Below are 25,130 nucleotides of genomic sequence, written 5' to 3' on the forward strand. Positions count from 1 at the left end.
TTAAGCACAGTATAACCAAATAAAGTACATATTCCATATATAACAGGTAAAATATAGCTATACCATATAATAATTATACAGAATATACCTAATAACGTACTATAATTAAGTAAAGTCCATGAGCAGGACCAGGGCTATGAAAGTAACCACAGTCGTCTAACACTGTGCGACACGAGTAGTCGACGGTGCCATCACACCCCTATTTATACTGTATTTTTCAACACACCCTGTACGTTACCTTGTAATTTGTTTTTTGTTTGCTATGTATGGCGCTGCGGACAATTTGCGGCGCCTTATAAATAAACGTACTACTACTACTACTACTACTACCACCACCTTCTGTGTTGGTGCATAAAATAAATATATATATTTTTTTTAATAAAGGGGCTATTGGCGTCCTAAAACTTTGGTCACATAGATACACTGCTTTTTCAAAATCGTGGAGTGCTGCAGTTTACTGCTTGAAAACTGCCTGCTACAAATTGTGCCTGGAGGCACCCACGGCTGCTGGATACAGTAATTAGGAGTGCCACACTGAACTGCAAAATATATAGGCATACCAACCTGTTTTAAAGCCGTGAGTATGAATGTGCCGTTTGTTATTAGCTGGCAGGGGTCAAATGTGTTACCCCATTTGGGTAGAATAAATAAAAATATAACAAACCCAGCAGATACCTCAGGTATGCAGCTCCTGGTCCCAGGAACCTTACTGAAAGTAATCTTACCAAGGTTTGTAAACATAGTCCAATTGGCTACAGTATCCTGCGCATTCTCAATAGAATACTATGATTATTAACTACCTCTAATAATATATTCTATTATTCTTCAATGGTCCAAGCAATCATTTCAGACATTTTTTCACTACCACTATTTTCTTAGTTTCTACCTTAATATAGGTAACTGCTGATAATTTATGACATACTCACAACCAGAATTTCGGCTGTTAATTGGTCTAGATTAGAAGCACTGTCTGGAAGAGCATCACTGTCACCAAGAGGCTCCTTTTTCTACAAAAAGAGAAAAAAAAAAATGGGGGAAAAATTATACAAAAATAGAAATATATAAAAAGTGTAGTGTTCAAAAAATAAAATATTACATTTCATGCAAGTTTTTTGTACCAGAAAAAAAATACTGTACTTATAGTGCATTGCAGACATAAAACAGTGTATTTACAGATTGGTGAATAAATATCATAAACTATTGAAAAAGGAGGATATTAGAGAAATGTGAGACACTGTAGCTTTCTCGTTAAACTTTATACATATTTATTTGTTCCAATTTATTATTTTTAATTAAAGGACATTAAATTAAGTTTAGCCGTTACAATATAAAACCAAGAGTGTCTGAGAAAATAGCGGATCATGTTTACGATAATTCCATTTCTTCAGAATACTTCATGGCCGTCCCTTTCACAATGGGATATACCAAAGCATAACAAAGGGGAGGGCAATATAATACCTTAAGCCATGGCCAGATTTAGGACATGGCCACCAAACAGTTCCTTAGACACCTCCAGCGCATAAGGTTTAGAAAAAGTCACACTTATGACCAGGTGGCTGCTGCACATATCTCTACAGACACCTGAGCCTCTTTAGCACATGAAGCAGACAAGGGTTTGCTTAGTTAGAGCAAAACCTTTCCTTGCACAGACTAGAATAACAAATTCCTTACTTTCCTAAAACCACAGATCACATCTAAAGAATGTAGATTTTCCTCTTATTTATGGGATAAAAAAAAAAAATAAAAAAAAAAAAGAAGAAGAGGGCAAAATAATCTCCTGGTTCATATGAAGAGAGGACCCCACTTGGGAAGAAAAAGATTTAAATGTGGCTCTTGAACCCATAAGGCCTGTAATTCTCTGATGCGTCTGGATGAAGTTATTGCAGTAAGGAAGACCACCTTCCAAGAAAGATATTTGGTACTTGTGTAGTATCACGGCGCCCATCGCATCGCAGACCATAAGGCATGCGATGGTATGCGATGCGACGAGATTTTCCCCGATGTCATACAATGTTAAAATTGTATAGCATTGTATATGGCATACAATGCTAACTTGTATAAGCACCCTAATGGTGGCTTACAATGTTAAATGCACCCCCACTATGAACGTGAACCCGAAGCGTGGCGAGCGCAGCGGTACGCGTCCTCCGACCTTTTCATACCCCCACTATCCACATCGGCGTGGAGTTGATTTTATATAGTGTGGTGAGCGCAGCGAGCCACCGAGTCCGAAGTGTGGCGAGCCCCGCGAGGGGACGCGGAATACATGTAACATTAACATGTAATACGCGTCCGCTCGCCACGCTTTGGGCTATATAAGATCAACTGCACACCGACATGGATAGTGGGGGTATGAAAAGGTCGGAGGACGCGTACCGCTGCGCTCGCCACGTTTCGGGTTGGCGTTCATACTGGGGGTGGCGTGGGGGTGCATTTAACATTGTAAGCACCCATTAGGGGGCTTTTACAATTTTAAATCCATCGCATCGGTGTGCACCCGGTGTATAGCATGCGATGCGATTAAAAGTCGTGTGACTTAATATCGGGGGCGCCGTGATAATACACAAGAACCAGATATTTTAATTGCATCCTATCCAGCGGTTGAAATGGCACAAGCATAAGTGTATTAAGTGTTAAGTTCTAATTCCATTGAGGCATAATAGATCTAATTCGAGGCCAGAGTCTCCTGAGAGCCTGACAGAATATACACAAACCTTCAGACAAAAACTTCAAAACCTGTGGTAGCTCTGCCTCAAAGATGTCACATTTTCCTTTCAACCAGTCAATAAATACTTTCCATATACTGTAATATATAAAAGATGATACTTTCTTGCTTGCATAAGAAGGTCTATCACAGGAAGGGAAAGGCCTTTACATCTTGGTATTTCCCATTCAATCTCCACACCATCTGATACTGCAAGGGTCCTTGGCTTAGCATGTATGGAACTCCCGTAAGCTTTAGAAGCTTCTCGACCGCCATTCTCTACACTGTTGGGAACCATGACATTCTTGGCCAGAAAGATAACACTGCAATCATTTGCTGGGCTGTTGGGTTATATTTAAAAGGTGTTATTTAAAAAGGCCGAAATAATGAAACATTCAGGGCTTATACAGGATGAAAACAGATGAAACCATCACCAAAACATCTTCAAGCCTAAGAGTTTAAAAACCTACATGCCTTTCACCCTTTTGCAATAACCTCTAAAATTGAACGCATGTACCTAACTTGCATTCCAATATACTCACACTGTCACTATGCTGCCTCTTTAGGTTATTATAATAGCTGTATCACATACACAATCTGCTTCTATATTGTACTACCTGTGTTTGAAAATTTATACATTGATACCTTGCTTTCAAAAATATATTTTATTGATCCTCATAAATCACAATCAATATAGGACAGCAGGAATTGGAAACAAAGATGTCAGGTGAGGAGCAATCCACGATTTTCAAATTTTTCCAAACAAACATTAATAAGGAAAAGGAAAAACATAACATGTTAACACCGCTGTTGAAATTATGATGTCATTGATACCTTGCTAATTGGAGCCATATTAGGCTGGTGTCTGCTTCGCCAAATACAGGGTAACTCCACAACTGAAAACATTTACTTCACTGCAAGCCATAGCCAGCTGTGCTAGTCAGAGTACACTCACATATGGTGGGTTTACAAATGACTATCTAAGCAACACCAGTAAGCTGGTATTAACTATTGCAAGTCTAATATAACTCTCTGCCTATATAACTCTGTTCAAATACACCATGTGCTACAAACTATTGCTCTGCATTGCTCTCCATGGTCTTCTCTCAAAATCAGTCTCTTCTCTCGCTCTCCCTGAAACTCAGCCCTCTATACACATTTCTGCCTCAATTATCCATGACCCTATTAACACTCATGAGATTTTTACATATCTCTACATTAACAATAACATCCACAAACTGTCGCCATAAACAATATTCACAATCCACCTGCAGCTACATTTATCTCTCTACTGCTTCTATTAGCTGGTGACATTTCCCTTAATCCAGGCCCTAGCTGCTTGCCCCGCTCGCAGGCACCTTACTCTGAGGAACATAGTAAACCAGTGAAACTCAAACACCAAATGCCTCCCTTCATCCCCAAATCACTAAAATGTGCGTTATGGAACGCACGCTCTGTTGGCAACAAATTAACATCCATCATCCACGACCAGACACAGCCTCCCCTGCAGCCCTGTCACACGTGATCTCCACTTCACACACACCTTCAGGTCTGGTGACAGCAGAGGAGGTGGGGTTGGAATATTACTATCCCAATCCTTCACATAAACAGTTCTTCCACAGGTTCCATTACTCACATTCACATCATTTGAAGTACATTCCATCAGAATTTACACTCCTTTCTCGCTGCGTGTTGCAGCTATCTACCACCCACCTGGGCAGCCAACACGATTTTTGGAAGATTTTTCTGCCTGGCTCCCTCACTTCCTTTCCTCTGACATCTCAACCATCATCATGGGTGACTTCAACATTGCTATTGATAGCCCAAAATATGCTGCTCATGCCTATAAACTACTCTATCTAACCTCCGCTCAGCCTCTCCCAATGGACTGACTCCTCTACTCATCGGGAGGGCCACTGCCTTGATCTGGTATTCACTAAGCTGTGCTCAGTGTCTGAATTCACCAATACTCCTTTCCCTTTCTCAGATCACAACCTTATCTCCTGCTTGCTGTCCTCCAGTACTTCTAACTCAAAAACACTGAAATCCTTTAATCCACCTCAAGGCCACAGAAATATTAATGATATTAATTTAAGTACTCTCCTCATCACTGCAATAACAGCTTGCTCCTATTTCTGCATACACTACTCCTGAGATGGCGGGATTACACCTAAACCTAACTCTCTAAACAGCCCTAGATGAAATGGCTCCAGTTACCCACTACACGTAGGCCTAGACAACAATCGTGGCACTCTAAATTAACGAGACACCTACAAAATCTCTCACGAAAAGGTGAGCATAAATGGCGGAAATCTCACTGTCCAATGGATTTCTTTACATACAAGATTATCTACCAGTCCTATAGTTATGCCCTGGAAACTGCCAAACAAACATATTTCCAAACTCTCATTTCTGCTCAAGCTTCTAATCCAAAACGTCTTTGTAATACATTTATATCCCTTCTCAACCCTCCCTCACCCAATCCACTATCCATGCACAAGATCTTGCTTCCTACTTCAGGGATAATATTGACAAGATCAGAGATGAATTGGTATGCTCCAACTCAGTTGGTGATCTGCTCAATTCCATACCTGAGCCCTCTGACACATTTACTTCATTTGATCCCACGAATGAAGATTAAGGGTGAGATTAAATAGGATGAGATATTCAGAAAGTGAGAGATTTGGTAAGAAATCTCCAGTTTTTTTAAAGCGGCAATCATTTACACTGCAAAATCAAACTGGTTTTGCAGTGTAAATGATTGCCGCTTTAAAAAACCTGGAGATTTCTTCCCAAATCTCTTACTTTCTGTATCTGCACTTTTCTCTTCCTTCCACTCTACTACCTCTCCTCTTGACCCTATACCCTCACAAATAAGTAAATCTGTCTCCTGTGCTCATCCCAATCTTAACTAAAATCTGTAACCTCTTTCTCTACTGGTGACTTTCCATCATTGTTCAAACACGCAGTTATTACTCCGATTCCGAAAAAAAAACAGAATTCTGATCCAAACTCTCTCTCAAACTACCATCCCATTTCTCAATTTCCATGCACCTCCAAACTACTTGAGATACTTGCCTACACTCGCCTCACATGCTTTCTTAATTTGCACAACTTACTGGACCCGCTTCAGTCAGGCTTTCGTGCCCAACACTCCACAGAGACAGCAGTGACTAAAGTAGTGAATGATCTGGTCACTGCTAAGTCTAAAGGCCACTATTCACTACTAATTCTTCTAGATCTCTCTGCTGCTTTTGACACAGTTGACCACACTCATACAAACACTACAATCCCTAGGTCTTAAAGACACAGCCCTCAATTGGTTCTCATCCTATCTAACCACTTCTTTAGGGTTTGTTTCTGTGATTCTACCTCCTCTTCGCTACCTCTTTCAGATTGAGTATCTCAGGGTTCAGTTTTAGGACCTCTGCTTTTCTCAAGCCATACCTCATCTCTTGGCAAACTAATCAGCTCCTTTGGATTTCAGTATCATCTATATGCGGATGATACTCAGCTCTACCTATCCTCCCCGGACCTGTCCCGATCTGCATTGAGCCTTGTCTCTGAATGCCTTTCTGCTGTGTCATCCTGAATGTCATATCGCCAACCTCAAACTTAATATCTCAAAAACAGAATTAATTATATTTCTGCCAATAAATAGTAGTTACCAACCTGATATCTCTATTGCCGTTGAGAAGAGGACAATCACTTCTTCCTCTCAAGCTCGCTGCCTAGGTGTTATCCTTGACTCAGAACTTTCCTTTGTACCCCACATTCAATCTGTTTCAAAATCATGCAACATGTACCTAAAAACATATTTAAAATTCACTCTTACCTTATACAAGACACTGCAAAAACTAACCCATGCTCTCATTATCTCACACATTGATTGTTGCAATAGTCTCCTTATTAGCATTCCCCAATAGAGACTCTCACCACTACAGTCCATTATGAATGGAGCTGCGAGGCTAATCTTCCTAGCCAGACGTTCTTTGTCTGCAAAGCTACTCAGCTACTCTGTCAGTCACTTCATTGGTTACCTGTATTCTACCGCACTCAATACAAAATTATTTTACTTACACACAAAGCCATAAACCATACTACACCAACATACATACAGTATATCTTATCTTATCTCAAAATATCTTCCAACACGACCTCTACGCTCCTCCCAAGATCTGAGTCTTTCATCCACACATATTACTCGCACCCATCCCCGACTGCAGGACTTTCTTCGGGCTGCACCCACTCTGTGGAATGCCCTCCCAAGCACAATAAGACTCTCCCCCCAGTCTCCAAACATAAAAGCGTTCCCTTAAAAACTCATCTCTTCAGGCAAGCTTATCAAATTCCAGAACCAGTCACAGAACTTTGCATTCTGGTGGAATCGATGCAATAAAGAATACAGTATCTATCCTTATGTAACAATACCTATTTCCCTATAGATTGTAAGCTTGCGAGCAAGGCCCTCCTACCTTTTGACTGTCTGTAAATACCCTGTTGTTGTATCAACTGCGAAACTGTTAATAAATAAATAAATACTTGGTCTTGCTGATTCTTCCTCAGCACTCTGGATATTAGAGCAAACAGAGGAAATACATATGCTATCTTGAAATCCCACCTCTGCGAAAAGGCATCTATCCCGCAAGCACCAACTTCCCTCTGATGGGAAAAGCAGAGCTTCAGTTTTGTGTTTTTGGAGGTGGTCATCAAGATTATTTCAGGAAACCCCAAATTTGTCCACTATTAGTTGAAAGATTGAAATTCATAATCTCAGGGCAAAACACATTACAGTTTAAGTAATCTGCAACCACATTATCCCTTCCCAGGACATGTAATGCTGATAACAAACTTAGATGAATCTCTGACTCCCGATTGGATGCTATGCGGCCAATAGCGCAATTCAGGAGGAGGAGCCACAGAATGTAAACACAGCTTGTGACTTTCTTCTCAGTCCGTGGGTTCGTGTAGTTTGTTTTTTAAATTTTGCAAAGTCTTGGATGCCTACTTGGAAAGAATGATGGGATCTACGCCGGAGGACCCCCGTGAATATGGTTTCCTTCCACAAGTACCCACATTGGATTTCTACCTACATAGGATACCTACCTACATGTCAAGGTAGGTAAGTATCAGTATGAATGGGCTCAGTGTGTAATAAAGTTGTACTTTAATGGTGTGTCTGTGTGTTTTTATTTAACTGTTTGTACTGCTGTGGGACCAGCAAGCCCTTTAATGCCCCACATGCTGGGACTTGTGGTTCTCTAAGTCCCTGCATCTTCAACAACAACAAGCCCTGGTTCAATGCCCAGCTTAGACAACTCCGCCGAGCCAAAGAGGAGGCCTACAGCAGCAATGACAGAGCACAAAACAACCGAGCGTGGAACTCCCTAACAAAATAAATCAGGCTACCTTACATGGTAACAGCGGTGTTACCAGGTTATGTTTTTCCTTTTCATTATTATTGTTTGTTTGGAAAAATTTGAAAATCGTGGATTGCTCCTCATCTGACATCTTTGCTTCCAATTCCTGCTGTCTATATTGATTGTGATCTATGAGGATCAATAAAATATATTTTTGAAAGCAAGGTATCAATGTATAAATTTTCAAACACAGGTAGTACAATATAGAAGCAGATTGTGTATGTGATACAGCTATTATAATAACCTAAAGAGGCAGCATAGTGACAGTGTGAGTATATTGGAATGCAAGTTAGGTACATGCGTTCAATTTTAGAGGTTATTGCAAAAGGGTGAAAGGCATGTAGGTTTTTAAACTTTCTTAGGCTTGAAGATGTTTTGGTGATGGTTTCATCTGTTTTCATCCTGTTTAAGCCCTGAATATGTTGTTTCATTATATCACCCTTTTAAATAACACCCTTTAAATATAACCAAACAGCCCAGCAAATGATTGCAGTGTTATCGGTACTTATGTATTATCTGGGCTCCCATGTTAAATGCACCCCATTTTTTCATACCCCTACTATCCAACTACGCATGGAGTTGATTTTATATAGTGTGGCGAGCGCAGCTCGCCACCGTACCCGAAGCGTGGCGAGCCCCGCGGTCTCATAATAAAAACGGGAGCCCAGTTATTACATAAGTACCGTGTTATCTTTCTGGCCAAGGTGGTCATGGTTCCCAAAAGTGTAGAGAATGGCGGTCGAGAAGCTTCTAAAGCTTACGGGAGTTCAATACATGCTAAGCCACGGACTCTTGCAGTATCAGAAACCGAAAGATTTGTTTTTGATGGCGTGGAGATTGTATGGGAAATACCAAGATGTAAAGGCCTTTCCCTTCCTGTGATAGACCTTCTTATGCAAGCAAGAAAGTATCATCTTTTCTATATTACAGTATATGGAAAGTATTTATTGACTGGTTGAAAGGAAAATGTGACATCTTTGAGGCAGAGCTACCACAGGTTTTGCAGTTTTTGTCTGAAGGTTTGTGAATATTCTGTCAGGCTCTCAGGAGACTCTGGCCTCAAATTAGATCTATTATGCCTCAATGGAATTAGAACTTAACACTTAATACACTTATGCTTGTGCCATTTCAACCACTGGATAGGATACAATTAAAATATCTGGTACTTGTGTATTATCACGGCGCCCCCGATATTAAGCCACACGACTTTTAATCGCATCGCATGCCATACACCCGATGGCATGCGATGCGATTTTAACGCATATACGATATTAAATTGTATAAGCACCCTAATGCTTAAATGCACCCCCACGCCACCCCCCCCAGTATAAACGTGAACCCGAAGCGTGGCGAGTGCAGCGAGCCGGCGGTACGCGTCCTACGACCTTTTCATACCCCCACTATCCACGTTGGCGTGGAGTTGATGTTCTAAAGTGTGGCGAGCGCAGCGAGCCCCGCGAGGGGACGTGGATACCTGTGAAGCCCACGAGGGGATGTGGATACCTGTGAAGGTATCCGCGTCCCCTCGCCACGCTTCGGGCTCGCCACACTTTATAAAATCAACTCCACGCCGACGTGGATAGTGGGGGTATGAAAAGGTCGTAGGACGTGTACCGCTGCGCTCGCCACGCTTCGGGTTCACGTTTATACTGGTGGGTGGCATGGGGGTGCATTTAAGCATTGTAAGCACCCATTAGGGTGCTTATACAATTTATAATCGCATTGTATGGCATATACAATGGCATTTTATGCCATATACAATGGCATACAATATTAAAATTGTATGCCATTGTACATCGGCCGATGTCGCATCGCATGCCATATGGTCTGCGATGCGATGGACGCCGTGATAGTACACAAGTACCAAATATCTTTCTTGGAAGGTGGTCTTCCTTACTGCAACCTGGGCCTGCACTACATTCTGCAGCACCTGGATATGCCTGGTACCTATGCAAAGGTCCTGTTTGTCGACTTCAGCTCGGCTTTCAACACAATCATCCCCAACATCCTCCACCCCAAACTACTCCGCCTAGGAGTCCCTGAAGCTACATGTTCTTGGATTGTGGACTTTCTGACTGATAGAAAACAAGTTGTGAAAGTGGGGGAATTCACCTCCCAAATGCGGTCCATCAGCACAGGAGCCCCCCAGGGCTGTGTACTTCTTGTCTGTAGGTCGATTCATCCCCGTCCTTGATAAGGCCAATGTCTGTAGTGTTATTAGCGAATTTGGTTATCTTTACTGATTGTGCCTCTGAGGTGCAGTCGTTGGTGTACCCCTGCTCTTCTCCCTGTACACCAACGACTGCACCTCAGAGGCACAATCAGTAAAGATAACCAAATTCGCTAATAACACTACAGACATTGGCCTTATCAAGGACGGGGATGAATCGACCTACAGACAAGAAGTGGACCGATTGGCCCGGTGGTGCAGCAGCAACCATCTAGAGCTCAACCCACTCAAAACCATTGAGATGGTAGTGGACTTTCGGAAGACGGCTGTTGGTGTTCCTCCACTAACAATTGCGGACAGTGTGGTGTCGCTAGTGGACTCCTTCCCTAGGAACCACAATCTCCCGGGACCTTAAATGGGGGCCCAACACTGAAACTATTGTAGGAAAAGCACAGCAGAGGCTATTATTCCTTAGGCAACTGAGAAAGTTCAATATCCCACAGAAGCTTCTGCTCTTCTACTCCGCAATTGTGGAGTCTGTACTGTGCTCCTCAATACTGGTCCGGTACGGCTCTGCCAGCGAGAGAGACAAATGCAGACTCCAAAAGGTAGTCAGAACTGCAGAGAAGATAATCGGGACAGACATTCCCTCTGTCCAGGACCTGGACCTGTCCAGAGCAAAAAAGCGGGCAACGAAGATAGTCAAGGACCAACTACATCCTGGCCGTGGGCTTGTTTAACCTGCTGCCATCAGGTAGACGGTACAGGGCTATTCCCACCAGAAGCCTAAAAAGTTTCTTCCACAAGCGGTTCACCTGTTGAAACGTGACCTCATGAACACCTCACTATCTAGTCGCGCCAAAACCCTTTGCACATAATCTAACGTAGTGTCCCTTCGGAATAATTTTCTGTATGACTGTACATGTTCCCCCACCGGTTTATATTGTTTATACTCTATACTGTTTACTTGTTACCCACCTGGCTGCTGCACAGCAAACCGAGAACAAATTCCTAGTATACGCAAGTATACCTGGCAAATAAAGCCGATTCTGATGTGGTGAAGGCTTGCTGGATCTCTTCGTTCCACAGCAATACCCAATAGTTTTATCTACTTTTTTCAGCCCGGTTCCCAATGCCCAGGGGCACAGGGGACAGCCCCAGGCTTTAGTCTGGGCCTGTAAATTCTGGAGGGAGGGGGACCCCTTCATTTGGGTGGTTCCTACTTCCCCAGGATCACTGCCCAGACTGACTGGTCAGGAGTTAACACTTTGGCCAGGGGAGACTTGTATAAAAAGTCTCCGCACTGGTGTGGCACTACCCTGCTGGCTGGTTGGGCCTGGTGCTGGTTCACAAAATACGGGGGACCCCTACTGCTTTTGTACCCCGTATTTTGGGACCCAGGACCAGCCCTTGGGCCTGGTTTTAAAAATTACAGGGAACCCCAACTGGTTTTGTTCCCTGATTTTTTAAAACCTGGGGATGGTTATGTTCGTGAGGGGGGATCCCACGACATTATTTTTATTATTTTTTTCTTCACACTAAAGCCTGCTTCTTCCAAATACGCCTGGAAAATTAAGTGTATTTTCCAGGTGTATTTTACCGGCCGTATCCCGCAAATTAGCGGACGTATATTACATAAGCTTAATAAATTAGGAATCAACTTTTGAATTCCTAGTCGTATTCATTCGATGGCGTATACATTCATAAATACGAATGCGCTATAAATACGAATAGAAATTCATATATTTTCTGCATAGTAAATGTCAAAAAAGGAGATTTTTGTAAGAACTTACCGTTCAAATCCTTTTGTCCGAGTCGATCCGGGTGATGTAGCTCAACCTTGGGATGTGGGAGGGTCCGCAGGAGCCAGACACCTATGCTAAACTTTTCAGGGGCAGGCTCCTCCCCTCCGCATCCCATCATGCTTCAGTTAAACTTTAAGAGCACACTAGGATACAAAAACTCAGAACATCGCCTGAACATATTATATGCACAAAACAACTTTATAACATAACCAATTTAACATGACAACTCATGAAAACGGCAGTACTTACTGAGCGTAGTGGAGGGATCGCTGCATCACCAGGATAGACTCAGACAAAAAGGATTTGAATGGTAAGTTCTTACAAAAATCTCCTTTTCTCTATCATCTATCCTGGTGATGCAGCTCAACCTTGGGACGTTCAAGAGTCGGTCCTTTGGGAGAGTACGCTCAGGTTCGCAGTTCTCATCACTGCTCGCCCGAATGATGCATCCTCCGATGCAAACTCAGGGAACCTATAAAATTTGGTGAAGGTGTGAACAGATGACCAAGTGGCTGCCCTGCATACCGGTTCTGCTGTAGCTCCATGGCGCACCGCCCAGGAGCACGCCACTGACCTGGTGGTATGTGCATTTATCTTTGAATGTACAGGTCTTCCCACCTTAGTATAGGCAAATGCGACGACAGATCTTAACCACCTGGCAATGGTCTGTTTTGAAGCAGGCCAACCCATCTTATGTACGTCATAAAGAATTAACAAGGAATCCGTCTTACGTAGATCCTTCATTCTGTCCACATATATGCGCAAAAGCACGCACTACGTCCAAATTTTTTAGTTTGTCCCTTTTCTTCTGGAGGAATAAAAACACTGGAAGAACAATCTCTTGATTTAGGTGAACAGAAGAGACCACCTTGGGTAGAAACTTAGGTACTGTTCTCAGCACAGCCCTTTCTTCATGAAAAAATAAAAAAATTAGACTTTACAAGATAAAGCCCCTAACTCAGAGACCCGCCTTGCTGAGGCAATGGGCAATAAAAAGTTTATTTTCCATGTGAGGAATTTTAGGTCTGCAGAGCTTAAAGGCTTGAATGGAGCTTTCTGTAATACCAATAGGACCAAGGCCAAGTCCCACGAAGTTTATAAGGAGGTTTCAGTCTAATCACTCCTTGGAGAAAAGTCTGAACTTCAGGATTAAAGTCCATCTTTTCTGAAAATATATTGAAAAGGCCAAAATCTGCACCTTTAAAGATTGGAGGCCTAAACCTGAAGAAAATCCATCCTGCAAAAATTGCAAGAATCTAGAAATTTTAGATCTGGATGTGTGAGCCCTTGGACGATTACACCCGCGAATATAAATCTTCCAGACCCTGTAGCAATTTCTGGATGATACTGGTTTCCTTGCATTTATCAGTAGAGACTACCGATTCCGAAAACCCTTTCCTCTTTAGAATAGAGGTTTCAAAAGCCATGCCGTCAAATTTAGATGAGCAAGTTCCTGATGATAAAAGGGTCCTGTATTAGAAGGTCTGATCGTAATGGTAGACGCCACGAATGTGTCGATAACTCCCGAATGCTGGAGTACCAAGACCTCTTCGGCCACTGAGGGGCGATTAGGATCACTGAGATGCCCTGTGACCTCACCCTTTTTGTGCAATCATTGGGATTGGTGGAAAAATGTAGGCCTGGTTGAAATTCCACTGGCTCGTCATGGCATCTACCGCCCAAGCGAGAGGATCCCTGGTCCTCGAGCAGAAGATGGGTACCTGGCAATTGTGCCTGGAAGCCATTGAATCCACTTCCAGGAGACCCCATCGAGATACTATCTCCTGAAAAACTTGGATACAATGACCATTCCCCCTCCAACAGCTTCTCCATGCTCAGAAAGTCAGATTCTACATTCTGAATTCCCGGGCTGAATACATTCGGGCTTTAACATTCTTTTCCGCCCAATTGAAGATTCTGGAGACTTCCCTCATTGCCAAACTACTTCGCGTACCTCTCTGGTGGTTCAGGTAGGCTACCGCTGTAGCATTATCCGATTGTATATGAAGAGGAAAGCCTCTCAATCTTTCCTCCGCTTGCGGAATTGCCTGCCAAACAGCCCGTAACTCCAATATATTGATTGGAAGTAATGACTCTGTTCTGGACCAATTTCTTTGGAGTCTCAATTCCTGGATGACTGCGCCCCAGCCCTGGAGACTGGCATCGGTGGTGACCACCAAGGAGCTCCCCCATTGAAGAGTCTCCAAGTCTGTCCACCAAATCAATTAAGTCCTCGTGTCCTGATCTAGGACTACTGTCTCAATCTTTATGGTCTTGTGGTTCCCGGACCAACAGGCCAGAATATTCCACTGAAAAGGTCGAGAATGGAAGCGAGCAAATTACAGTGTTTTGAATGTCGCCACCATTTTGCCTAGCAATTTCAGACACTTTCACACCGAAGGAGCAGGTATCCGGAGTATCGACTGCGTTAGATGACGAATCTCCACCGCTTCTGATTCCGGTAAGAAAACCCTGTGTAGGTGGGTATCCATAACCACTCCCAAAAAGTGAAGGAACTGAGTTGGGGTCAATTTTGACTTCTGTATGTTTAGGATCCAGCCATGATCCTGTAAGAAACTAATTGCCGTAGACAAATCAGTCTGTAGTCTCTCTGCTGATGTCGCTTTGAACAACAGGTCGTCCAATAAGGAACTACTACAATGCCCTGCATTCTCAGAACTGCAGCCATCACTGCCATAATTTTTGTAAATACCATTGGTGCTGTTGCCAGACCAAAAGGTAAGAGCTTGAAATTGAAGGTGTAAATCTCTGATCGCAAATCAAAGCAAGGACTGATGCTCTCTGTGAATGGGAACATGTATATACGAGTCTTGAATGTCCAAAGACGCAAGAAATTCCCCTCGCTCTAGACCTAAAAGGACTGATCTCAGGGACTCCATTCTGAAATGATCCACCCAAAGATGTAAACTTGGTACATGGTACCAAAAAGAGGATAGAGTAAAAACCCTCTCGTTGTACCGGAACCTCTGTTGAAGAGACCTGGTTGCTTCCAAAAGGGCCTTTCTGCGCGTTGCCTCCCTCGGAAGGGGAGTAGGAAGAAATCTTGTTGGAGAAAAGCCTTTGAAACTGATTCTGTAACCCTGTGAAGCAATGTTGATGACCCATGGATCCTGATTTAGAAGGGCTCAGGTGTCCCAGAAATGTAGTAGGTGACCCCCCCCCCCCCACGCCCAGAGTAGACTGTGGAGTCTCCACCTCGTCATTGTGTGAGTGTTTTCCTCGCTCTTGGACGCTTGCTTATTAGAGAACGCGCCAAAACGAGACTGAGAATTTTCCTCTACTCGTCTGAGGACGTCCTCTGCCACCCTGGCCCCTAGAGGAGGCTCCTCCTCTAGGAAATTCCGAAAAGACGACCGAAAGGCTGCAAACCTAGAAGAATTAGATTTTGATCCTGAAGTAGGTAAGAAAAGTACTCTTTCCTCCTGTAGCCTGCTTTATGATAGCCTCTAGTTCGGAGCCAAATAACTCCACTTTAAAGGGTAAGGCCTACAAGGATTTTTTAGATTCGCTATCTGCTTCCCAGGCTTTAAGCCAAAGCGCTCTCCTGGCATAAACTGAGACTGCTGAAACACTGGAAAGCATCTTAACTGCTTCCTCTCTTCTTCGCAGGTGTATTCTGCTGCTGCTTTGAGCATCTAAGCACATGCGAAAGCCTCAGTATCAGCCTGTAAATTGGTAGCAAGGGTATTTGCCCACACTATCATGGCCTTGGACACCCAAGCTGAAGCGATGATGGGTCTGAGTGTAAAACCCACCACTTCAAATGTGGCCTTTAAACAGCCTTCCAGTTTCTTATCCACTGGATCCTTGAAAGCTGCCCCCCCCTCAAAACAGGAAGGATAGTGGCTTTTGAAAGTCTAGCCACCGAAGCATTAACTATAGGAAATTTTTCCCATCATTTTACATGATCCTCAGGCATGGGGTAAAGATTAAAGAACCTCTTAGGGCATATAATCTTTTTATCTGGGGTTTTCCAAGCCCCACTTAACAACTCCTGCATTCCCTCATCTGAAGGAAAGGTGACTGCCTCTTTACGCTGGTGCTTGAAAACTGCTTGAGTCGGAGTCTTATCCTCCACTGCCAGGTTATGGGCCTGTTTTACTGCCAGGATTAAATCCTCCATGCCTGGTGCCGATGTTTCGGCCCCACCCCCCATGATCCTCTGGGACACATTCTCCCTCCTCCTCAGAATCTACATTTAGGATAGGGAGAGAGGTTACTGAATGTCTGGAGGAGAAGTCGGAACTGGACAACTGTTCCATGAAGGTGTTACATTTTTTCATGCCCTGTGCTGTGTCCTGCATGACTTGCAACAGGGCTGGTTCCCCTTGTGATAAAGGAAATTTAACCAAGGGACTGTTGTGAGGAAGATAAGGGCCTAGGAGACCTTGCCAATTCCTCCTTCTGTCCGTCCAAAGCCAAAAGCTGTCACAGACCTACCTAACACAACAGCCCACTGAGGCTCTGGCTGATCCCCTCTCTGAGCCTGTGCTCCACTGGGTCCAGCATTACAAACAGGGGACCTTTAGCCATCTGTCCTGGTGTTAAATCTAAGCCACAAACTCTGCATCAAGATCCCAGGGCCACCGCTTTCTCCCCCACACCAGCAGACTGCTTCTCTGTCAGGATTACCACTCACAGTGCAAAATGACAGGCGATATTACGGAGTAAAAGTATGCTGTGTACTTAGCTGTCTGCCTCAGCGATCCTCCGATCGGTGGGGGTAGCGTGGCTCAGGAAAAGCTGTCACTGCCAGGAAACCTTCAGCTCTGCGTTCAGTACTTTCCAAAGGCACCAAAATTCAAGGTGAAGGAAGAGACCAAAAGTCCCTGCCACAGCAGGGTCTGTAGCTTTTGGCGCCAATTGCCCCCTGTAGGCCGCTCCTCTGTGCTGCCTCTCCTCCTCCTCCAAGGATCACTTGGGACGTTCCTGTGACAGGCTGCGCCCTCCATTAGGAGTCCAGCCTGTAAGCCCATTTCCATCTCAGGAACCCCATCCCCTACAATCCAAACCCCCCCCCCCCCCCCGTGGGGAGCCAGTTCGGGGGTCCCCTGGGCCCAGGAGACTGCACCGCTGTGGAAGTCTGAAGCGCTGCGCAGGGAGACCAGACAGTGTCTCCCTGCGCACAGGACACACTTCTGTCAGCTCCTGCTGCACTCTCAGTGTGAGGATTCACACTGCTAGTGTAAAATTTAATAAAATAAAAAACTCCTAACTGTCTCTACCTGGGCTGTTTAGCATAGCACCCACTCCAGTGGGCACCTAAACGAAACTGAAGCATGATGGGATGCGGAGGGGAGGAGCCTGCCCCCTGAAAAGTTTAGCATAGGTGCCTGGCTTCTGCGGACCCTCCCACATACAAAGGTTGAGCTGCATCACCAGGATAGATGATAGAGAAATGCGAATATGCATAAAATAGGCGTATTTCCTCATACGAACACAGCTATATTATGCCTATTTTCATTAGTAAATTTCTCCCATTATGTTACTTGCCACAGTAGAAAAAAAGGCCATTTTACAACAATGGATTCATGCCTACCCCCTGTTCTGTCTATGGTAACTTCCAGGTTATTGTTTTTGTGTACTATGGACTGGTTGAAAGCATCCATTCATAAAGAGACTTCTGCTCTGTTTGGCTGTTGGGCCAAATGCATCCGTACACTTCCTATTCCTACCAAATTAGTGATACAAAAATGTTTTCAAAACAATCTCTTGGTATTTGCTTTAACAGGCAGGTGGAGGAGTCCCAATATATTGTGAAATGTATTCCGCTGATGGCTTTCTACCTTATTTCCTTTCTTTCTCTCCCCATCACTTCCGCTTCTGGGTAATCCAAGCGGCACGAGGATCCTTAAACGGCGGGAAATACGTTTTTGTGCTACTGAAAAAGTGGACATTGGATTCCGGACTTGATATTAGAATGTATAGGATTAGTGGTATAGGTCTCATCCATGTCTGGAAATAGGCAATTTTAGATGTTTAGGATTATGGGTATATAAACCCATTGTATGTTGTCTCCTATTACACCTTGACAAAGATACTGGAGTATCGAAACGCGTTGGTGGATAAATAAGAGGAGCAGATCCCAAGCTGAACTGTCACCTGGTGGAGCTTTTTCTGGGGACGCCTGTGGATATTATTCCAACATACTTGTTTAGTCTACAATTATTTTAGACTTAAACACGGTGAGAGTCCTGCTTTGGCTTCTTTGTTTTTTTAAATGGTATCTTATGTAATTAAAGGATGTATATTGTACCATATATCAGTTTTATATCTTTCATGAGATCTGAATATCAGAGATTGGAGAAAGCTGAAAACAACAAGGCTAATATTATTCATGCAAATTTGTCTACCTGCATAAGGAGACAAAAGATAACAATACGAGTCTTTAATATAAGAAAGTCCCTCTACATGTAATACACAGAACTTAAACGGTATTACACCATTGTGGTATCTTTTTTCCTTCATTGAAGGTATTGGTACAGAGAAAGATGTTTCTGGGGCCCTATCTGTGACATTACCGCTTCCATCATATACGTTTGGAGTCTGCCCAAAAGTAGACAAAACTCAACAGTACGGGACCGACAGAACCCCCCAAAAATCATATAAAAGTTCATATGTTTATGTAAAACAATATCACATTATTATTGTTTTTTCTGTCTTTTTTTGGGTACAAATTCTTGAAAGGCAAATAGAGATGACAGCGCCAGGGACTGTTTTGGTGTCTTTCTGTATAGTATCGTATTTATCTGTGTATTTGGTGATACACATTACCACAAACAGTCCCTTAGGGCGGCTAATGCGCATAACTGTTTTTTCAACCCATGTTTCTATATCTTTTGCTCCAGTCTTTCTCTCTTTCCGACATTCTCTTACACCTGCTCGCACCCCTCCGACATCACCCTTTCTCTATCAGACACCCTCTTTACCACACATCTCTCTCTCATCCCCTCTTTCCATGAAGCTCTTTCCCTGACCACCCATCTCCATCTTTCTCCCTCTTTCTTCTGTCACCCTAAGGGGCAGTGTAGTGACAGTAGGGGGGTGGGGTAGCATAAAAGCATAATATGTGATTGGACCCAGAAACAGGCAAGTAGGATCCCAAGGTATGAGTATACCTGATTGATACCCATAGCTTGTGACCCTCTCCTCTCTGTCTCTCTTTATCCTATTTTTGACAAAAAAGGCCAAATCAGCCATGTGGGTGAGTCTCATCCATCTGACCAAAAAATCCTTGGTGCTGCACCACAGATCCATCTGATCTGAGGCTGTCATGGGTTTAACTAAAGGCCGACATACAATATGCGATTTTGGCCCGATTTGACCAGATTCGGAGGAATCGGGCCAAATCGCATGTGCAGACATCCCATCCGACCCGATGCGTGGTCCCGTGCGCGTCGGGTCGGATTTGGGAGGTCGGACAGGCTGCACATAAGATTTGTTAAATCTTATGTGCAGCCCAAGGCGGGCAGGGGATGCAGCGTATAGTACGTGCGGTGGAGGGAGCCGAGCGGGGGACTGTAAGCAGGGAGCCGGGCTAGAGAGGCAGTGGGCGCACTATCCTGGGTGTGGGGGGGGGGGGAATGCTGCAAATAGATACTTCCAGGCGGTGAACACCGCAAGGGGATCAGAGACAGAGACCGGGTAGCGTAGGGGAAGCCGGGCACATAGAAATGAATGGACAGCCAGTAATTGGATGAGAGCTCTCTGACAGAGAGCTCTCAGACAATCACTGACTTAATTAATTTCTATGTCCGCCCGCTGCTGCCCGGCTTCCCCTACGCTACCCGGTCTCTGCTCTCTGGTCCCCTCGCGGAGTTCACCGCCTGGACCAGTGCGCCCACTGCCTCCCCTGCCTGGCTCCCTGCTTGCAGTCCCCCGCTCTGCATCTGGCTCCCTCCACCGCAGGTACTACAGGCTGCGTCCGCTGCCTGCTTGCAGCCCCCACGCCCTGCTCAGCTCCCAGCAGCTCCCCGGGGGGACTGCATGTGATAAATCGCATGCGATTTATCACATGCAAAACCTGGCACATCAAGTGCCAAATCGTATGTGACCCCCCCCAGGGGAGTGGTCAGTAGATTAGGTTCGACTTGTCCTTTGGACAAGTCGGCCTAATGTATGGGGGCCTTTAGAATTGATCAGATGTATCTTAAGTGAATAGAGTGAAAATTTAGCCCAGGTTCAGATCAGATTCCTGGGAGTGTACAAGGGAAATCTGAGGAGATCTGTATCTTCAGATATGTCTGCATAGTGGATGGGGGCTTTACTGTAGCCTACTTTAAATATTTGCTTACCTTCATTTTCTCACCAATGTTTTTGCTGCACAGATTTTTTAGCTTGTTCAGATTGTCTACTTGAAACCTGCCTTTAAAAACACAAAACCATAAAAAAAAAAATAAGACTTTTTACAAAACATTAACGTTCAATGTTCAAATATATTGTTGTTATTTGCGTGACCATTCTAATGATTTAGAAAAGAGCCATGACTATAAAATCGGCAACATTCACAATATATGAAACATTTTAAAGAAGAGGACACCATAAAACTCAAAATAGTGCTTTGAGGAGACAGGAGACACTGGAGTATCAAGTGGGTAAAGAAGGTGGATGAGTGGAGCTGACAATTAATTTTTTTTTGTGGCTAGCTCTTCCTGTATTAATCCTTAACAAGAGATAAACGCAAGCGTAATAGATTGATAAATGTACAGTCAACCAGATTCTGTCAGGTTACAGACTGGGCTTGAAAAATGGCAGTTAGCAGATGATTGGTTGGACGTGTATCACTTTCACACTCATTTTTATCTCTTATTGTAAGGCTTAAGACATCTGCCCCTGAGCCTGAAAAAAAAAAACAGAAAGATAAACAACTTCTAGAGGAGTAGGAGCAGAAGTAACAAAAACTTGCAATCGCACTCATTAAAGAGAACATGGCAGGGAAAAAAAAACCTAGTAAAGGGTGGGCACCCAGTGTCCCCTGTGGAATCGGAGAAAGTGATTTTACCATAAGTACTAAAATCCTGTTTTTTTCCCCCCTAGGGGACACTGAAGTATCCAGACAGTAAAAACTTTCCAAAGCCTTCACCATGGGCAGGAGAGCACCGAAGCATCTGCAAAACAGAATGGTCAAAAAGATTCTGAGGCCACCAAAGTATCAACACAGTAGAAGCGTACAAAGGTATTCTTTCCCGACCAAGTGGCCGCATGGCACAGTTGAGTAACAGAAACCCCCCCCGGGTAGCAGCCCAGGAAAAACCAACAGAATGAATGTTGTCTGCCGAAATGGAAGGAGGCTGGTGTAGGTAAGTTTTCCGCCAGATCGTCATTTTGATCTGAGACAGTGTTTGTTTTGATGCGGGCCACCCTCTCAGACATATAGAAGACAAACAGTGTGTCAGATTTTCGTGACGGAGCTATTCATTCTAGATATATTTTCAGAGCCCTGTCTACATACAGAAGAAGGGTGGAAGAAGAATGATCTCACAGAATTGCAACCACCATGGGTCAGTGATCGCAAATATGTGCTATAGGGCATATTTTACCCTAAATAACGTACCCGGGACTCCGTTTGAGTGGGGAAGCACCCTGCAAACAGTAGGCTAGTCGGGGAGCAGGAGAGCTTGGCAGCCAGAGTGGGTCACTGGAAACCAGGAGCGGTGGCCGGGACCGGAGACCAGGAGCAAAGCAGTGGCTGTATTTTCACTGGAGTACAGCAAAAGCATCCTTTTCAATTTGTCTCACCTTATATAATATATGTGCAGATTACTTTTTACACATAGCGAGGTATTTAATCAGATTTTGATAATTTGACCGTTTTAGGAACATGTAGCCAACAATTAATATAGATTGAGATACACCTGCAATGATTATGTAATAAAGATGCTATCTACGGCCAGCCAATGACATTCTGCCTTGCTCACCTGTGCTGTGGAGCCGTTTGGTGTCTGTATCTTGACAAAGGCCTGGATGGGGCAAAATGTCAACCTTCTTGAGGCATCTTCTGTGATGTATTAAAACTTTGCTACAATCAAACTTTTATTGGCGAGTACTCTCATTGGATATATACAGATCCTACCCAATGCATGCATATACATACATATGCACATAGACACTGGACAGTGTACTTAACGTTTCAATGTTAGATACAGGGTCATCCAACATTGAAACATTGATTAAGTACACTGTTCAGTGTCTTTATTTCAAAAGGCCATTGTGCTGCCCCTCTGCTTGTGAAAAAGATCATCTATACATAGGTCTAGTGTCCGTTTGTGTGTCTCCGACACATTGCCATCTGTTGGCAGTGAGTGAAACTACATCGCTCTCTAACACACATGCACAAACACAGGCAATCACAAGGTAGCGGTGTTCGTCCCATCCTTCATTAACCTTGTTCCAGGGTTTTAGGGCAATCTGGGCTGAAGGGGATTTGTTCCGTCAGAAGGAATCCCCACCACTCCAGTGTGTTTTGGGCTTTAAACAGGCTGAACACTGTGTCTGTGTCCTGTGGAGGCAGCAACTAGCACATATTACATTCAATTTTATATCACCACTTCCACATTGCACAAATAACCCGGGTTATTGCAGGGTTGAGGTGTAATGTGAAAGCACCAAACCTAATAAGCAGGGTCAACTAACCAGGCAAGTCGGACTATATAAAGGGTTAAACCCGATGGTTTGTGTATCATGGACGACCCATGTTAGTGTGAAAGGAATGAACCTGGGTCAGACCAGGGATATCTGACCTGGCTTTGTGATGTCAAAGCGGTAATTAGTCTGTTTATATTTGTTGACAGGCTGCCCCCTGTATCAGTGACAATTATATTATATATATACACATACACACATGCACCCCCCCCCAAAAAAAATCGGCACCCCACGCATTATTTACATGGGCAGGCACAAGGGGTTCTTCTGCTGGGAGGTAGCAGTGCAAACTGAAGCAGGGGTGTGGCCGAGGTCAGAAACAGCCAAACAGTGCCTGGCATTACAATGCAAATGCGCAGTCTAATCCCAATTGAAATAACAGCAATTTTAGGGCCAAATCCAGGATTGGCCACCCTAGTGGTCGGCACAGCAGCCACCGCTGTTCAGACTGAGTTCTAGAAAGCAAACATTTACTTACATCATTGTTGTACTCCATATCCAATTGCATTCAGACTAAAGTGGGGAGGGCACCAATATGAAGCAGCATAGATGTGCCCATGCACACCCTAATGTTCATTACCTTACTCACACTCCCCTGGTGCAGTGATCGCCAAACATGACAAATACTGTCCCCTCTTCTTAAGTTTCTGATCAGCAGCGGTCGGGGTTGCCAGCCACCAGTGTAATAACTATAGCCCCTACATTTCACAACTCTAATGTGGTGCCGGCCACCACACAAAAACTTGCGGAATGTCAGATGTGGTCATTGATTGGTTTCCAGTCCACAAGCTACAATTAGCTATGGCACACACATATTCCCTCTGCTTAAGGTGCCCACACACTAGAACGATTTTTTTGCAGATTTCCGATAAAATCGGCAGATATATCGTCCAACGTTCATTGATAATCGGGCAAAAATCGGGGGATATCGCTTCGATGCGTGGGCACCTTTACAATGTCTATAGGGGGGTGGTGGCACTGGGAACCAAATGTCCTTGTTTGTTTTACCAAAATAGATAAATATACAAACATTTACTTGTCATGGGGGTTTAATTTTGATAAGAAGTGGATTAATGATTAAGATAATGCTAGAATCTACAGGTGCCAGGACCTCAGGCCACTTCTTTTTCCTCTCTAGTATCCAATCAATTTATGGTAACCACTAAGACTATCAAATGTTTGGGTATTATGGGGCAGATGTATTAATCTGCCCCTAACATTTTAAAAATAAGGGGTACCGATTCTCCTGCATAACGTGGAGAAGCAGGCACCCGTTACTGCCTGATGCATTAACCCCCCCTGCGCCGATAAGGAGAGTTGTTATGCCCAGCGTTAACGGCTCTCCTTATTGGTGTTCCTGCACATGCGCGATCCTACTTTCCCCCGGCCAGCTGCAATGTACATGCGCTAGATCTCACTATTACCATGAGATCTCCAGTGCAGCCCAGAGCCAGCAGCAGGGGTAGCATTGTCCTCGCAGTGGGGATAGGACAACGCTAGCCCTGAGCTGGCGTTGCGGATGGGGCGATTTAAAGCCTAGGCAACTGTCAATACATCGCCCTGCCCACTAAATACTGGGGGTGTCATGAACCATCATTTGGGCACCCCCGCACCTGGATCATGAGGGGGTAGACACCCCAAAATTCCTAAATACAGCCCAGAGACACAGACACCCTCTTAGCTGAATTCATAGACTGCAACCTCCTGGGAGCCGTGCCTCTCACACTAATGGAGCTATCCACAGGACTGTGTGTTCTATAGTAATAAAATGTGACTTTATTAGATACCAGTTGTTTCGGGAAGTAGTCCCGTGTTCTTATAAGTGTTGTGCCTATCAGGGCATATACCCCTGAGACTGATAGATGTCTGTCTCCGTAATGTACTGTTTATTGCATGTGTGCAATTTCCTGCCATCCAGTGTGTGAGTGATACATGGGAAGGCCAGGACTGACCCCCCCTCTCCCCCTGCGCTCACAACCCCCCTGCACAGGAAGCAGCAATCAGCTGAGGGGGCTGTGACATCACAAATGACTACAAGGGGTTAACATGGCTCATTATACAATCCCAAAGTGGACATTTTCCTTATCAGCATAATTACCTGGCCTTTGTTCTAAGGGCAGTCATTGCAGACTACATGTCTCCAAAACCACAGGGGGTCTCCACATAGCTCTGAGACACCTTCTAAAGAGCAGGATTGAAATCCCTCCAATCAGGACACTCCGTGAGGTCACCAGGGGAGCGGAGCATTCTGGGAGGATGGAAGTTTTGAAGAGGGCACGCACCAGGGGTGGGGGTTGTTGTTGAGTTTGAGAGACTGCAGAGAGAGGCGGCTGCCAGGAACCAAGCCTGTCCGCCTGGTGCTGGTAGAT

The 25,130-nt window shown here is 44.3% G+C and overlaps 1 protein-coding gene across 1 annotated transcript in view; it reads right to left on the reverse strand.

The window, feature by feature from the left end:
- The window catches only part of SARS1 (seryl-tRNA synthetase 1), a 97,163-nt gene that overhangs the window by 63,717 nt on the left and 8,316 nt on the right, over positions 1-25,130 (reverse strand). The window contains exons 2-3 of the mRNA XM_083173158.1: positions 20,415-20,485; positions 927-1,007 (exon numbers count right to left, since the gene is read on the reverse strand). Coding sequence (XP_083029284.1) covers positions 927-1,007; positions 20,415-20,485 — 152 coding nt within the window. The remainder of the gene's footprint in view (positions 1-926; positions 1,008-20,414; positions 20,486-25,130) is intronic.

This window comes from Crinia signifera, chromosome 2 (assembly GCF_055691185.1).
Source record: "Crinia signifera chromosome 2, ASM5569118v1, whole genome shotgun sequence".
NCBI classification, from domain to species: domain Eukaryota; kingdom Metazoa; phylum Chordata; class Amphibia; order Anura; family Myobatrachidae; genus Crinia; species Crinia signifera.